Below are 18,165 nucleotides of genomic sequence, written 5' to 3'. Positions count from 1 at the left end.
ATAATAAAACCATCTAGCATGGCAGCAAAGCTTTACGAAATAAAAGTGTGAAAATAATTTTCTTTTTTTTGGGGATGATGTAACAATTACTTCATTGTTACAATTAAAGCAATCTCTTTATACTGCTAGCATGAGTTCTCTCCAAAAACATCAATCAGTTATTTATTACATGGAGCCCAAGTGACTTGTAGGCAAAAGCTGCACACAGGTTACATTTCTGTACCTCATTCGTGTTGCAGATGTTCTCTAAAATTGGGCCACAGGCTTTGCCAGGTACAGCATTCCAAGGAATAATACCTGAAACACCACAGAAAAGAAACCACTAATTTTAGCAATCCACACAGGCTTTCTATTCCTCTCATCTTTTTCACCCACTTGCCAGTTGTGTTCCCATTCTGGGTGTCCGTGCGTTGACCAGAACAGCTTGGAGCTGGCAGCAGGAATTCAGACAACTCCCTCAGGTTGTGCCTTCTCCTCACACTGAGGAATGCTGCTAAGGCATGTTCTCAGATGTGGTTTTCCCATCTGGCAGCCTAGCAGTTGGTTGGCTTTTTGCACTTTGGGTCCAGTTGCACACTCTGCCTACTCCCCCCACTCAGCACAGAAGAGAGAATCTACATCTCGGAAGTACTTGGCACCTTTCAGGGTAGCACTTACTAGATGAGGTTCCACTTGAACAAGAAACTACTGTGGAAGGCTGTGAATACAGAGCTAGAGGGAAAAATTACAGGATTTTTTTCTGGTTTAGTTCCAATAGGTAAAAAACATGAAGTGAACACTGCCACAAGAAAGTTCAGTCTGCTGCACCTCATATACTCCCAATGAGTTTTCTTACATGATTGCAAGTCTGAAAAGTCAACAGAATCTAGCAGATTTAAAATAACATAAACTTTTAGGCCAGTAACAAATGTAAAGCTTGAACAAAACCTATTTGAATTAAGAGCAACCCAGTTTGTTTTCCCATAAAACTTTGCATTTCAACTCAGCTGGTTGGAATTAGCAACTCTATATGTGGCAGGTCATTAAAATTATCTCAGGATGGCATGGCTTTCAAAAAGATTTTATAGGATTTTCTTCCAAGTCAGCTTCTTCTCTGCAACTGCTACCTACAATTCCATCCTTTTAGCTATTGCTTCCACCCAAAAATGTGAAGGAAGTTCAGTGACACGTTGTCTGTTAGGGAGCTGCTGTCTCCCATCACACACTGAAACCCAAATGGTTTTACTGTTCAGGGGAACAATACAACCCCATCCAGCACTAATGCAGCTGCAAAACAACCAGGAGAAGCAGGAAGGTGGAGAAGCATATCTCCCTTCACTCCTGGGCTTTGCTGCTGAAGAAAATGTCTTCCCAGCCTCTCTTGCTGTGAGCTGCTAAAATAGACTGTAGATGTTTAACTGACTTGAAGACTTGCTTTTAAAATTAGTGTGTCATTTCTTCTACTGTACTTACCTGGACAGGAGAGCAAAGCCAAACTTTCTTACTTTTTCAACTTTGAATCCATTTTCTCAGCTTTGAATGACTTAGTCCAAATAAAGAAACATTCCTAGAAAATGCTAGCTAGAATGAAGCCAAAGGTAATGGTGACATAAGATCTTCTGCACAAGGGAAGCTGAAATTATAAACTTCAGGAAAAACTCACCTTAAGGAATGAAAAGCCTGACCTTATTTAAAATTATTGTCCCAGCTCCTTCAGATTTCTGCATGTCATCAGAAAGCAGCATTAACTCATTATTAGTTATGGCAGACTTTTAACTGCAGGTTTTTGGTTTTTTAACTGAAAGTAATTGTCAGTGCAAGATTCAGACATTTACTTCATCTTGAAATGTAAAACAGTTTTCTGAAAGAACAGAATATATGCATATGGGTTCAAAACCTACAATCTGGTTATCTATTTCTCAGCACTGTGTCCAAGCAGTTTATTTTAGGGCTGCTCTAATATTACAGTATTGGAAGCTGCTACAAAATCATTTCAGATAAGTGACTTGTCAGTTCAGTTAAATTGATTGCATCTGGAAAGAGATCAGTGTAATGTGAATTAATTAGAAAAGTAATAGCACACTCAGAGATGGAAGATGCTTTTGCATTTGATTCATCTGATAAGGCTGAGACAAAACTACAGCAGCCAGACCGAGGAGGATGGATAAAGGATGCAATCAGGATTGAAGTGGTACCGTATTGCCTGATGTCCACGCAGATCTGGTCCCCTGGAACTGTCACATTGCTCTGGAAAGATTTGATGACTTCACAAGTTGACCAGATGTTATAGAACATAAAGACAGGCACAGCGGAGAAGCCGAAGACCCCGAGCCAGGCCACTCCAAGCACATAGGTGAGGAAAACAAACTGGGCAGAGAAAACACAAACACTTTGTGTTTATCTTTGAAAAGACTATTTAAAATTTCCTTAAAAATGCTTCAAAGTAATCTTAAGCATTCTTTCAGAATTCAAGTGAGAAAGCATTTGATTTTCAAGCACACAAAATCAGTATTCTCATTGCTTACAAATACTTTGGTAGTTTAAGTGCTACAGAGAAAGTAATTCAGACATTTCCTTTTTCATCAGCCTGCTTGAGTAAACAGATTGCCCTCATGTGAAAGAGCAGCCCATTGATTTCTCAAGATTCTCAGCTAAGCAGGGATGCTGGTTGTAGGCTAAAACCAATAAATTCCAAAAAAAATCAATTTAAGGGTTTTTTTAAAATTAACTGTAACATACTAGCATTTCTATACAACTTGCAAATCAAAACCATGCAGTGAATCAATGCTCACAGAGCTCCCCCACACTCCCTGATGTATTGAAATCAATTTGGAATGTAACATTTGAAAATACCTATTTTTGCAAACATACCATGACTGTTAAGAGCAGATCAGAAGGATTCAATTGGTCTAATACTCACTGCCAAGCAGAAAATGAATTACTTCACTTTAGAAAATCATGGATTTATCCACTAAAATTTTCTGGTTTGGGTTTGCTCTTTAAAAAAACCTGCTACATTACATGCATTTTCTTCAGCTAGATTAAAAGATGTGGCACTGATTGCTTTTCCCTTCCCTTTTCCCTCCTCTTCAAAGTGTTATGGTGAAACAGTAGCTCTGGCATCAGTTCCCAGCTCCCTCCTCCTGGTGAGACCAGGATTTGGATCCCACTTGGAAGGTGGGGGAACGCAGTTACAGCTCCTGGGCTTTCTTTTCCCTGTTAGCTGTGGCTGTTCTCTCTCAGCTGCAGTGGGCTGGAAGGGCTTCACTTTCAGTAAAGCACTGGTGCCCTACTACCTTAAAATTTGTGTGCCAGAGGACAACAGCAAGGATGGGAAAGGCTCTCAGGGGGAAGGATTCTCAGCCTGACCCAGAACAAGGGACTGAACTAATACTGCAGTGGTGGAAGAAGTTTGCATCCTCACAGGTTTTTTCCAGAATAACCCTACAAGTAATGAGCAAAAGCTGAACAACTGGTTAGGGTTCAGCCAAGGGAGGTGGTGTGTGGGGAGGTGGAATTTCTTGCAAAACTGTGGCCCATAAAACCCCAGGTAAACTTTAATTTATAGACAACTCCACTGGAATACCCTATTTCATATTAGATAGCACCATACACCAGACCTGTATGTTTTGTGTGAGAATTGAAAATCCTCCCTTTGGATTTTGGGAAGGACCAAAGGTTAAAGGATTTCTGTAGATACACTACAAATAAAACATGAGTTGGCATATGTGTATGTGGAAGTGTGCATGAGAGGAAGTGCACAAAGCCTTTAAATCCTAAAATAGCCAGGAAAAAATATACTCACTCTCACATTTAATGTGATAACTGTGGGAAATGGCTATTCTGCATTTCCAGAGCCAACACAAATAATTCAGGGAAGATGGAAGTCTATCTTCTGTAGCAATCATATGCAAGATGGGACTGCCTTTCAGGACTTTGCTCGGTAATGTAATGAAAGAAGAAGTGGAGGAGCTCTTGATCAAAATGGCAAAAGGTCACTGTATGTCCAAAAGCCTGTTGCCTGTACCCAGCTGCAGTCACTAGTCTGTTAAATATTTTGTGTCCTCAAAAAACTTGTTCTAGCCCTAAGGTTTTATACAGCAGCACACAGGCACTTTTCCTGTCACCACCAAACATTAATGCAGCTTATCACAGCTCCAAGCCATTCCTCAGCTGGTAAATTCTCTCCTTCATTGTATGGACAAATATGGACAAACATGAAAACACATTTTTCTGCCCTATTTCCATGTGTCACACTGGTATTTGTATAAGCAGCTGACAGTCATGTGCCTGCAACTACTCAACTGCACAAGCAATTGTCTGTACTGATGAGATGCATGGATGTGTATGTTTCTACTTTATTTTGGATATTTTGAAAACACTGCTTTAGATCTAATTTTGCTCCTTGGTGAAGACCATACTTGCTGGGAAAAAAACTGAGCAAATAGCCACTAAACTGGGAAATTATCAGATGCCTTATTTTTATTAGCTCTTGAAAGATTCAATAAGTACCCAACAGCACAGTGGAAAATTGCTAGCTCTCATGAAAATAAACATGCATCTCTTTTGTATTTAACCAGCTGAAAGTACATATTTTTTAAGTTCAGGATATAGACTGTATATTAAAATGCAACAATCACATCAAAAGCCTCTTCTCTTTTCACCCACACTTTCCCGTGGGCGATCTGTCATACTGCTTAGCTTCCTCCATAACTACGAGCTTTGAATTCAGATTTTCAGTAATAGCTTTGAAATCTTCTCTCAGAAACATAGTTATGGCTGTTCTTGCAGAGTGTGCCCTTGGGGACAATGTGGGTGAGAATCTGAAGTTTTATTTTTAGTTAAACTTTGCTTACAATTTTGTTCTAACACAGAAGTATGCTGAAGAGAATATGGCTGGTAACTTCAGGGCTTTGCGAAAAAGCCTCGCTGTTCTATCTGTCTGCCTTTTGCCATCTGCAAATCAATACTTGATTCAAGTGCAAAGATGTTGTGAAGCTTCATTCATTCATTACTGTTTGTTGAAGGATCCAGACACTCAAGTACAATTGACTATGGAAGTCAGAGCCATTACAGTTTGATATTTAAATAGCTCTGCAAACCACAGCCATTTTACAGTCTGCCTTTAAGCATCACTCAAGTGTTCCATGTTGAAAAGCACGAATTTCATTTTGGCTCACATTAAGTGTTTTAAAATTAGCAGTCTCCTCAGTTTACTTTAGACCAGTGGGTTCAGCTTTATGACAGGGGAGACCATCTGAAGCATTTTGATTTAACCAAGCAGCCTTGGAAGTTGAGATAAGAACCAAGACATGGATTGACCCTGATCACACACAAGGAATTAAACAAAGAAGGCAACAACATTCTGTTATTCAAAACCCAGGAATCAAACTGAGCCCAACAGGTTTTAGGCAGCAAAGACTGATGTTCCCATTCCTGATCCCACTCACCATTCCACTGATGCAGCGGCCACAGGCTGTTGTTTTGAACTCTCCATGCAGCTCCTTCACAGCACTTGTTGTATAAAAACCTTCTGCCAAAAGGATTATGCCATATAGGAAGAAAAACGATGCAATGCCATAAATTACATACTGCATTAGCTGTATTCTAAAATAGAAAATAAAGAAAGAATATAATTAGATTTCAGTCCTATAAAAACAAAGTCAGTCCTCTCAAATTAGAATAAATGAGAGACAACTAGAAACAAAGTTCAAGGCTCCTCAGCATTTGAAGCAAGCAGACTGCAGGAAAACACTGGTACAACTGTGCCCCTTCCCAGGTGAGCAATCCTGATGTGCATTAGTCCTGCAGCCACCTGAGCATCCCCTGTTGGTGCTGCAGTCCTTGCACTGACTGGTGTTAGTCACCACGTTAAGGCTGCAATTTCACACCTTCACTATGGAGCTTTTCCTTTTTCCTCTTACTGCTCCTAACTTGGGAATGGCTGCCAGGGACAATGCAGGGCTTTGAAGTGGCAAAGCCTGGAGCTGCACCCCTGACTGAACTACCAGGCTCTGTGGTCATTCCTTTGGCTCAGGGAAAGGAAGCAGTCCCTGAAATTCACCATTTCCACCTGTGAAATCCAATTAACTTAAGTTTGCAAAAATTTCTGAGATCAGCAATATTTTATATTTGATATAAAGCTCAGCAAACATGCAGTGACTTCTCCTGAGGCTGCCCTATAGCCTGAAAGAGTAGTTCCCAGTGAGCTGGTAGTTTCAGTGCTTTAAGTCACAGCAGTGTTGAGTGCCTCAAAATGTGTGTTTTGGTTTTTTTTAATGGAAGAGTTATTTAGGAAATGCTTCCGTTTTAGGTACTCTGGAACCACTCAGAGGAAGATCATCTCAGGGCACATGGTATAAGCACTTCCTCAGATGTTATTTGAGAAAGTTCTTGATTTCTTAAAAATCTACCATCTGCAATGACACTCTAACAGTATTTTTCCTTTAGCTAGAATAGGTAGATGAAAATAAAAATTTCTAAATATTATCAGCCAGATTCTGTATACAAAGCTAATTATTTTGGAGGACCAGAATTCCAGATCTTCCATACAACATTTCAGGTCTTCAAAAGTCATATTTTGTTATTAGCATGATTTCCCTGGAACTTCTTAAAATTAATTTGATTGTTGGGATGGTTATTTTCGATGAAGTTATTCATAGAACTAAGAGGTTAATTTATACATCCACACTACCAGTTTTCTGAGGATAAGTATGCTTTGCTCAAGATATTTTTTCTGATTCTTGCCACTCTCCACCAAGTAGCTGCTGGCATAGATCTCCAAAGAGCATCTGAATGTTTTAGCTTAAGGAAAATTGATGACTACCATTTATATAGTTAAATGTTACCCTTGTATCAAAATAGGATATTGCTCATTTAAAATTTTATGTGGGAAGTGTTATCTTTGTTTTCCAAACTGATTAAAAATAACTGGATAAATCTGTTACATCTCTGCTGTAAAGAACAAAACAATTAACTCAGGATTTGAGAGAGTATAGAAGAAATCATCTCACCATCATCAATAGTCCAGGAAAGACCCAATGCATTCTACCAGAAATCAGTAACAGGAAAAGTGGTTACAAAAGTCTATTCCAAAGGGTGTGTTAGTAACTCTTTTTTTTTTAATGTTGCTGTAGCCTCAGATTTGCCCCTTTCTAATACCTCTTCTCCCTTCTCACCCCCTTGGCTCCACAGTGGTGAGCCCTGAGCTGCTTTGGTAGGAATTATGCATTTCCCCAGCTGCTGGTGCTGACATGACAAGAAACATTGTCAACAACTCTCCAAAACATAAAACTTGCTGCCTGTGACTGCTGCTTTTGCAATTTCTTCTATTTTGCTCAAATGGAGGCTGATGCAAGCACAGGGTGTTTTGTTACCCAGCTGCTGAAGAACAGCTGCTTACATTTTGTCACTAATTTTGTATAACTGCAGGGCCCTGGTGGCTCGTGCCCTGGAGCTGGGGACACACTGCCAGCCACAGCCAGGGACTGAGTGTGGGCAGTGCTGGAAGGGGGGACCCAGTGGGGAGCAGTCCCAGAGCAGGTCAGGGTACAGAGGGTCCTGTGGACAGGGGAAGCCCCGAAATGGTGCTGTGGGACCAGCCCCAGTGCTCAGAGGGTGTGCAGCAAACTGGCAGGTCTATGCCTGCAAGCACACACAGGGAGTCAGTGAGAACAGAAATTAAAAAGAAAATAAGAATTAAGTGTGCTGCACGGGGCCCTGATATCAGAGTCTTCAATATCACCTGTCTGGCTTGCTGCCTGTGCACTCCTGTATGAACCATGCCCACCTTGCTCATCCCAGGGCCCCTCATCACAGCCACACATGGCTGGGCTGGCTGCTGGACATGGGACCTGAGGCAGCACTCCAGGCCTTCCTCTGACCTCACAGAGAAGCCTTGGGAACATAAATGACGCAAATATTTCGCTCGTGGTTATATCCAAAGGCTACATTTGCAGATCTTTTTACTTTTTTCTTTCTTTTCTCTCATATACCAGACCAGCTTCTGGTATATGAGAGGGATGGTCAGAACCATGCTTCTTTGTTATTCCTGACATCCCTTACAACTGTATGTCATCAACAAAAACTAAATCTACTTTTAAAATAAAATTGTTACCCCTTGTTCTGTTACAACAGGCCCTGCTACAAGTCACTCTTCAGCTCTCTTGTAGGTCCCTTTAGGTGTTGGAAGGTTGCTCTAAATTCTCCCCAGAGCTTTCTCTTCTCCAGGCTAAACAGCCCCAACTCCCAGCCTGTCTTCACAGAAGAGGTGCTCCAGCCCCCATACCCATCTTGGTGGCCTCCTTTGGAGTCACTCCAACAGGTCCATGTCCTTCCTGTGTTGAGCACACCCAGAGCTGGATGCAGCACTCCAGGTGGGGTCTCACCAGAGCAGAGGGGCAGGAACACCTCCCTCAGCCTGCTGGTCACGCTGCTTTGGATGCAGCCCAGGACATAATTGGCTTCCTGAGCTGCAAGTGCGCATTTCCTACTCCTGTTCAGTTTTTCATCCAAGACCACCCCCAAGTCCTTCTTGGCAGGGCTGCTCTCAATCCCTTCATGTGTCAGCATGTATTGATACTGGGCATTGCCCTGAGCAGGTGCAGCACCTTGCACTTGCTGCTGGTGAGCAGCATGAGGCTCACACAGTCCCACTCCTCAAGGCTTTCAAGGTCCCTCTGGGTGGCATCCTTCCCTTCAGGTAAGCAAACTGCACCACTCAGCTTGGGTGCCATCTGCAAAGCAGCTGGGGGTGCACTCCATTCCACTGTCTGATATTGCTGAAGATTACATAGTGCTGGTCCCAGGATAAGCAGATACCAGGACCCTTTGACTCTTTGCATGTGAACACCAGTAAATGACTGAGCGCCATTACAAAAGCAAGCAACCTAATTCTCAGGGATGGAGACTGAGGTTTGAAGCCATCTCTGCTTGTTTAGCATGAGGGTGTTGTGATGAATAATGGGACTGGGAGGCATACTTACACTTCACTCAGCAAAGCATGGTCACTGGCAGTCGTGGAGAAGTGCTGCTCGAGGATGGACACGGTTCCCGTGAGCGCCACGTGGCCACAGCCACAAAACAACGCTACCCCCGAGAAGCAGAGAATGGTTGCCACGAGTGAAGCATATGGCACTCCTCCTAGGCACTTAATGCAACATTCAAAGCAACCTAAGCAGAAGAGAGAAAGCAAAAGAAATGTCATGAGCAAAAAGCAAATTATGAGGAAAAGAATATTCGTTCTGCACTTGGTAAAAGCCAGAGGGAATAAAAGGCCCAGGCATTGACATGCTAAGCAAAAAATCTATAGGTGGTACAAGACAGCATCACCCTCTAAAGCAGTGACCTACAGATCTGTTGGTATGGACTCAAAGCCCAGAAAGTGGGCTGAGTGCTCCTGTCTTTACAGGATCAAGAGGAGATCGATGAGACAGCCTATGAAATGGAAAAAGCAAAAAAATCACTGTCTAAAGTGATCCATTGCAATTCAGCTGCTCATCTAGAGCTCACCATGTTTCAGCTTTACTAATGGCACCTATGCTGGCAGCACTCTGGGAGCTAGACAGGCAACTACTCAAGACAAGGAAGCCTTTTGGAAAAGTAGGAGATGCTTTGCACTTTCATTAGAAGATGAATACTTTTAGGTCCACAAAACTTAGCTACACGACACTCTCCCAGCAGATTTATATAAAACTTACCTTTTTATATAAATCCCCATGATATTATAGGGATACAGATACTTTTACAACAGAACAACTGAATGGAGTCCAAAGAGTAACAATTTTTGTCAAGGGCAGATGCATGAAGCTGTATTACATAGACAGTACATTTCCAGCTTTTTATAGGATACACTGGATTTACAGTGATCCCTAAATAAAATTTGCAGTATCATGATCAAGTGAAATGCATTGTTTAACTGGTCTGAGTTAACAAAATATCCCCCCCAGAGCTGCTATTTGTATGAACACTGCAATAAGGAGGTTGCAGCTGAATTGCCAGGTTTGTTCCAACTGCGTGGCCTGAAAACCCATCTGCTTACAAAGCTGGGAAATGTAAATCGGAAACAAACGCAGCTTTTAACTGCGCTGTAATGGTAATGGCAATCCATAGCAATTCATTACTTCAGGGTGATGGCATTAAGCTGTCCCCATTAATGTGCATTTCATACAACTGCAAAGAACACAAGCCATTAAGACAACGCTTAATGGAACGGCCAGCGTCGCACGACAGCCACTGCTGCTATGGCAAGGCGCTGCACTGACAGAGCATTTGAAGGCAAGGAAACAGCTGGCAAATGAGGACATCACATCTTCCCACCCAAAAAATTCCTCACAAAGATCAGCAAGTCTCCAGCCACCACATGAGGCAAGTTTATTTTTATCCCCCTCTTTTTCCCACTAATGAATGAGTTGCAGAGCAGGCACTTCTGTGAGGCACTGGGGAATAATATGCATCCGATAATTGAAAGATTTCCCATTTCATAAGTGAGAAACTCTTCTTTTAGAGAGTTACTAGCAAATGCCCTAGTCAGGCTTAAGCAGCTATCACCATCAAAATTACTTACTTCACTAACTGCAGACAAGATTTGATTGTATAGAAACAAGCCTGGGAAGGTTTTATAGTCAGTCCACAGCTGGAGTCCACTCAGTAGGAACTATCTTCATGACAAAAATACTGCCAAATGAGCAAACACTGCAACTCGGCAGTGACGGGCCAAACAAAATCCAAATGCACGCTATCAGAGGAAATCATCTCTGGCTTTCATTTTATCACAGAGGTCCAGAGCTGAGTTCAGACAACAAACCTTGCAGAGCAATCCTCTGCTTTGGGGAATCTGCCTGAGAGAGCTCACATGTAAGAGCAGCCATACATGTGAGCCTGGCTCTCCTCCGTAGCATCTGGTCCAAACCTCCCAGAGTTAATCCAAGAAATGCATGCACCTGGTGCAGGATTAGCCATGCAAGATTATCCAAAGGTAACCATGCTCTGACCCAGCAGACAACACACTTGTGGTCACAGCACAAAACAAACCACCTTTCGAGCCACACTCCTAAAGCAGGAGACCCAACACCTGATCATTGCTTAGTGTGGAGAGGTTGATCACTTAAATTGTGCTGATCCCACAGACTGCTTTAGTGAAGGATCCCATCAAAGACAGAAAATGAAACAGCTGGAAGCAAAACCAAGAGATTGACAGGATCCAAAAGGAAAGCTGTTGGTTTCAGAAAATGGGAGCAGCCTGACAAAGCTAAAAACTGGTGTAGACCCAGAATTGATGTTTAATACCCATACTGCCAAGCCAGCTTTCCAGGCCATTGGCAGAACATTTGCCCTGAGGAGTTTGTTGGATCCCTTACCCAAACACATGACAGTATCTGCCACTAATCCACAGACCCTCAAACACAAGGTAACAGTGGCAGACCCCCTCTCACCTCTCAGCAACTGGCAGCTACACACATTGTCTTTGTGGCCATACTCTTTGTCTTCCTCTGCAGTCCAAGTAAAAAGGCATCAGATAATTTGGACGGCCTTCATTTTCTCAGTGTAGAACAAAGCCAAGGGTATCTTGGTTTTAGACACCCTCAGAGAAACAGAGAAAACTGCCCAAATGTGGAACTGCAGGAACTACTCACCTTGACCCCAAGACTAAAGCAGGAATCAGAGAGACTTTGGTACACCTGGAAACAGCACACAGTCAGCTTGCAAGCACATGAAGCATCCCAAACCAGCATGTTTCCAAGAGACAGCATCCATCCATACATTGTCATTCTGCACCCAAATTGACAGCAGAGCTGCACGGCCTCCTGCCAGAGGGTAACTAACTGCAGGATGCAACCTCATCTCAGTGCTGGGGCTGCCAGACCTCCCCCCAGATCCCACTGTGAACACTCTTTATGAGCAGATTAAAGCCATGCCTAGCCCAAGCAATACAGCCAATTTTATAATTTTAACACATTTAAGCCTAAAACTGTACTGCTAAGAGCAGCTTTCAAAACTAGCTACAATTTGAAGCTGATCAAGAACTGAGATACGCTTACCAACCTTCCCAAAGAAGCACTGAAGCAAAGCAGAGGATTTCTGAAAACAATTAAAAAGCTTTCCAGGAAACCTTTATGTTCTCTCTCTGCAACTCTAAGTCAGCAAATATCTTCACACAGTACAGCTGAAACCCCAAGAAGATGTTTGCCTAGCTCACGTTCACAAAATAACTTGCTAACACTCTGATGACAACTGCAGGGCTGAAGGCCTGTGAACTCAAGCTGACAAAAATAAGAGCATAAGCAGCTCAAATTTTCAGCTCAAAGTTTTTACTTTCCATATGGCCAAAGTGCTGCACTGTTCAGCTGTATATCCACTTCCCATGAAACAATGTAAAACTATTTAAATATGAAACTGTACAGCGCAAACACACATCACTGCATCTTCCCTTTCAATGGCCATTTTGTGCAAGGCATCACTAGAACCTTTTGTGCAACTCAGCAGAATAAAAACATTTTTTGTCCTCAGGCTGGTGAGCAGCAGTTGCCATGGAGGCAGGTTAATAACAGCCCAATGATTTGCCCAGAGCTGCCTGTGATCTTGGCTACAGATTTAACACACTCTCAGAAGGAGGCCAGCTAAAACAAAGACTGAGATTATTCTCTAGGGAATGAATGCTATTAAACACACACACACACAAATATTCTTGCTAAAGGACAAAAATAAAGAGAAGAGAAAGAAACAGGAACTGGCTATTCTTTTAATCTCCTGGCAGCTATCAGTCACAGGAAATTGGTAAAGGATGAACCTACATATGTACATAAATCGGCAATTGGTTGCTTAATGTATGATGAACAATTATACAATCTGCTCAGCACTGTACAGCCTACTGCATGCATGCAGGGGCTTAGCCATTCAATTTCTCATGCCAAATGGTGATTGTGTGGCTAAACCTCCTTTGGTATTTTAAGTACAGCTTTAAGATTTAAACTCAGAATGGCAAGGTAATAGAGAATTAATGGAAAATGGTCTTTAAATAAAAAGAAAAAAGCAGCAGTTCTCACACAGTACCTTATCCTATTAAGGTCAAATCTGTGTTTTGGAAATTACAAAAGACAATGCAATAGGATCAGGTAGCTTCCTTGAGTATTCCTAGGGCTTGCTCTAGGAACATCATACATCAGTTCTTGAAGCCCAGACTTGAAAAGCTGAGACAGGTTGATGTTCACAAAGCCCTCCCTCAAAGCAAAGCATGTTAAACATGCTGTAAAGAAAGAATATTCACACCTTTTGGAAAGAAAACCAACCTATTGTCTAATGTTCCAAACACCTCCTAGGCTGAACTAGTGCCTCAGTGCATCTCAGGTTCTAACCACTGGCCCATAGTCAAGATCAGTATGGAACAAAAAACCACAGAACCAAGAAAACCTGAAAGGAGCTTTGAAAAGTATCCCATTTCAGGGAGCTAAATCTCCAGGATCCTGTAGCTGTTAGTTCCCACTTTCTTTTCCTTAGAAGTTTGGTTTCTTCCCCTCCCATGAAAGATAAAACAATGGGCATCATTTTCTCCTTGTCACTTACTTCCTGTAATTGTGTAACACATTTTTAGAAATGCTGGCCTGTCAGACATCAGCCCAGTTAATACACGGCAGAAATTGCACTTCATGTTCCAACACAGAACCACAATCGGGGGGGAGGAACTGTCCTAACAAAGGGAAGGTTGCAAGAAATCCAAGGGAAAAAAGCCCTAGATAACACCTTAAGTGAAAGCACTAGATGACATCTTAAATGCAGCCATAGAACTAAATCGGGCTCATTACTACACATCCACAGGAGCCTAGTGTTGGTAGCATCACTCCCAATTCACAAATAAATGTAAGAGGACAACTCAGTACTTGACATTTACCTCCTGCTTTCCCCAGTGCTGAAGACTGCCCAATAGCAAGCATGAATAATACCCTTGGAGGCCTAAACCACCATGGATTTTTGTCAGAAAATGAACTTTATGTCAATGAAAGCAACTGTCAATTTTACTGTCTGCCACCCACCGTATGTTTGAAAATTTCCATTCTGAATGGCTTATGCATGCTAGGATGTACATTTTCCTCCCTGCTGCATGATAGGCAGCCACAGGAGAAGCAGTGAGGGATGTGGGAACAGGCTAATACTTCAGAAGCAAAATTGGAATTTACCTCTTTCTTCTCTGCATGAGACTAAGCCAGTGCCTGGAAATAAGGTAACTCCTCACACCTGTCACCCACACCTGCAGCCAAGGGTCAGTGGTAACAGCACAATAAGATAAAATATTTCACCTTACAAGCGTAAGTTTAAAGCCTGTGACAAATTTATCTCCATGCTTTAATAAGGGACTAAATTGAAAAGGCTCAGCATTAAATCACATGGAAGTCTCTGTCCAAGCTCTATCCTTACTCATTCCTGTTCATCTTAAATTTTGCTGATTTACAAAACATGACACAAAGCAAAAACTGCTGTTACTACTTAGAATAAATGTTCACTCACCAGTGGATTAACATTAAACAGATTAAATAAGCGATGAACTCAAATAGAGAAAATCCTTTCTTCTCCTCCCACAAACCACCTAAGGCTCTTCCACAGAAACTTCTTTCATTATTTCCTAATTTTGCCTTTTTGTCCTACACAAATAAAAAGTTGTGAAATTAACTTATACTGAAAATTGACTCATAAGAGCCTGAAAACTTAATGTAAATGCACTTTAGTCTAGCCAGATTGATATCTCCCCAGTGTATCTGCATTCCCCTTTTCCAGGGTTATTAATCAATAACTCCTTCCCGGCCAGCAGAGTCCCTGTGGTGAGGGGACATGACCTTTGGAGAACACTGCCATCAGGGCTGCCATGAAGGATCAGACCTGAAATGCAGCAGGAGCACCTCTGTTATCCCTCCAAGTGGCCAGCACATGATGCTTCTTTCAAGTAAAAACCTGTGAGATCTGGGGTAGCCTGATCCATCCAGTAAACCTCACCCCAACCTCTACTATTTAAAAGCTACCTGAAGAACAAGTTGCTCCTTTCTGCAGGTCATCAGCTTTCATTGTAACTTCTCCAGTTGTTCTTGATACAGATACAAGATATTTGGTTTCAGCACTGTCATACAGCTAGTTTCCCTCTTCTGAGAAGGTATTTATTCTCTGTTATCAGTTCGATGCTTCCATATTCTTATGCAGAAGAGAACTTAAAGTCCTCACACCTCCTGTGCTGGAAACCAACACACAGAATGCAGGAGAATTGGTGCACACTAAGAACAAGCATCTCACAGCCTGGAGGAACCATTAGCAGACCCCTCTTCAAATCCACAAAGCACCAAGAATTGCTGTGGTACTGTATGAATAATGATAATAAGTGGCTCCTAAATTTGTTTGCAAAAATACAGTAAGCACAGGTTTAAAATCAAGCACTTTTTTTTCTTCTACCATGAGTAACAAAAACCCCCACAAACAAATAAACAAACAAACAAACAAAAGGGCTCAAACAAACCAAACAGCCTTTCAGAGGTTATCAGCGTTCATCTACAGCAAAATATATTTTTTTCTCTCACTAAGGAAAAAATGATGTTCAAATTGGAGAAAAGGCTGTTTCACCATGGCAAGATTTGTTTCTTCTGAATGGTGTTAAATGATGCAGAGAAGACTCTAAGAACAGACAGCAGTAATCATAACCCTTTTTTTTTTCTCCAAATCTCTTCTTCCCAAATCAGCAGTTCTTACAAGAAAAAAATTGCACTCCCGTTGCTGGAACCAAACCTGTTTCATGCAAAGATAAATTATCTGAACCTGTTTTTCACATGCCTTATCTAGTTTACCTTCTTCAAATTTAGTGAAATACACACACTCCCCATCTATATCATTCCAACCTCTGCAAGCCTCATTAAGCTCACAGGTGTTCTGAAGTTATCTTTTTCAGGCAGTAAAATCCTCAGAGCACGAATCACTACATCCATCCTCATTGCAAGTGCCCATCCCAGCTGTTTGCTGTTTGCTGTGTGAGAGAAAGGAGTCAGACCTGCACAGGAAGAACACTGCTGCCCCATGAGATGGTGGGATGAGAGTTGCTCTTGTCCAGCTTTATTGCTTTTGGACAGAGGTCAGGTCAGGCAGGACTACATTTTATTTCATGTCTTCTCTGTTTTACTTTTGGCCTATGAAACAGTGGAGTCCATAGCAGAAGAAAAATACCTAATTTATACCTTGGAAAAGGCCTTACTTCAAACAGGTTTCAGCAGGAATTCTTGAGGGATATTTCTTACTCTAAACTACTTCTGCAGGAAAAAAAATAAGCTGGTGATTTGAAAAATAGACTCTCACATAAGGGACAGATCAGGCATTATTGATAAATGCTTTGGTGTTATTTCTCCTGGAGACTTGTTCTAGCATTTACTATCCAAAATAACCCTTGGGATTCAGTGCAGCCTGAGCATGTGGAAATGCTCACTGGCATGCAGAGCTCAAAGTTCAAACACATTGCACCAGCAAGGGCAGCTTCTGGTCCAAACTGGGGTTGTAACACTCAGTTCACTGCTCAACAGGCCTGAAGATCCTCCTTCCTTTCTGCCCTTGCCCTGGCCCTCCTCCTCTTGCTTCCCTTACTTTTTCCTCCTTGAAGAAACGCTCAGGAGGGTCAAAATGCTGGAACTGCTGCTTCAAAAGGTGCCAGCCTAGGAGAAAATTTTGGAAAAACTCAAGGCAGAAAGGTAAAAGAGATGAAGCAATAGGCAAACTGCCAAAGACATCCAAATGCCTGAAGGTCTAGACAAGCTCAGTGTGGAAATACAAAGGCATTTTGGTTTCATGAGTGACTTCCATAGCTCTGTGAAAATCTGTAAGGACACTTGAGTTTCCTTGATCCAACCATCCTCCACACCCACCTGTATCTTGGCTGACATGATTTTGAAAGCCGACTTTTACTTTACTCAGAGGTGAATATCTTACCTGGAAGAATGGAGTTGAAACTCTTAGCTCCACCTTTTTGCCAGCTGTAACTCACCTCACCCTCCACCAGCCTTCAGCACCCAGCAGGAGAGCAAGACTTTAGCCTCACTGGATTTCAGCCACCGCTACTGACCGCCTCCCCAGTTGAACTCCTCCCTAAGCTATAAAGAAGCAAACAAGAAACACAACCTCTCTCTCCCTAGAGCTCAAAACAGGGCCAAAACCTGTGTGTTTGTGTGTGTATGTATTCCAGCCTGGCAGATCTCAGATTCAGAAGGTAAATTCTCAATTTAAGAGATAACTGAAGATGCGAAGATCTTCCCAGACATTCACTCAACTATGGAACAAGAGGAGCAGTGAGAGAACTGAACTGTAACTGTAGAAGTCCTTTGTTCTGTAACAGCTTTCATGCTATTATTTCCCCAGCTGAATCCCCACATCATTTCCAAAACTTGAGCCTGTTTCAGCAAAGGAGCAGTAAGGCTGTTTCAGGGAGATACTCCACCTTCACATGCCCTTATGTGTTCACAGAGCAGCTGAAACACCTCCCAGCATCTGGGGGAAGCAGGTTTCAAAAAAAAAAAAAATTCCATAAAGCAAACAACACCCACACAACCTGGAATTGTGCCTACAGCTAAGCTCATGTTAAACAACCACTGCAAAGTTTCTCTTTCTAGAGAAAAAGATGGGCACTTTGCTTTCTGGGAAAAAAATGTTTTAGCATTTTGAAAGGCTCATTAGGCTTGCAGGTGTTCTGGGGATGTCTTGGCTCCAGCATTGCAGTGAATCTTCCACACTGACTCTTCCCTAGTTGCTCAAGAGCTGGATTCAAGCTTAAATTAGGGAAGTGAGATCATGTTGTACCTGGAGACCCTGGGAGAAGAGGTGAATGCCATGAGGACTGCCACAGAGGAGCCCTCATAGTGATGCCATTTGGACACTGACAGAGGAGACAAAGACACCCAAGAAATCCTGTGGCTTGTCAAGGGAGCAGAGGTTATCTCAGCACAGCAGCCAGTGCCACCCAGCAGCAGGGAGCTGAAGGCCAGTGCTGAAGGGAGGTGTTTTATAGCAGGAATTGGTGTTGGGACTGAAGTGACATATTCCCTGCAAGCTAAGGGAATAAAGACCAGCATTTTCACAGTGGCTAATCCATCACTGGCAGGTTGGTTTTACTCAAGACCTGTTCAGAGAGGTTTCATTTTTGCCTAAAAGACTTCTAATTTCTTGAAGTGCATTTAA

The 18,165-nt window shown here is 42.2% G+C and overlaps 1 protein-coding gene across 8 annotated transcripts in view; it reads right to left on the bottom strand.

The window, feature by feature from the left end:
• Positions 1-18,165, bottom strand: part of GPM6B (glycoprotein M6B) — a 106,846-nt gene that overhangs the window by 4,995 nt on the left and 83,686 nt on the right. For all 8 annotated transcript variants that reach the window (XM_063183322.1, XM_063183295.1, XM_063183318.1 and 5 more), the window contains 4 exons: positions 8,964-9,150; positions 5,430-5,586; positions 2,175-2,346; positions 224-297 (listed from right to left, as the gene is read on the bottom strand). In XM_063183322.1, the coding sequence (XP_063039392.1) occupies positions 224-297; positions 2,175-2,346; positions 5,430-5,586; positions 8,964-9,150 (590 nt within the window). The remainder of the gene's footprint in view (positions 1-223; positions 298-2,174; positions 2,347-5,429; positions 5,587-8,963; positions 9,151-18,165) is intronic.

Source organism: Melospiza melodia, chromosome 2, assembly GCF_035770615.1.
Source record: "Melospiza melodia melodia isolate bMelMel2 chromosome 2, bMelMel2.pri, whole genome shotgun sequence".
In the NCBI taxonomy this organism is placed as follows: domain Eukaryota; kingdom Metazoa; phylum Chordata; class Aves; order Passeriformes; family Passerellidae; genus Melospiza; species Melospiza melodia.
This window is presented reverse-complemented; position numbering and strand designations above follow the sequence as displayed.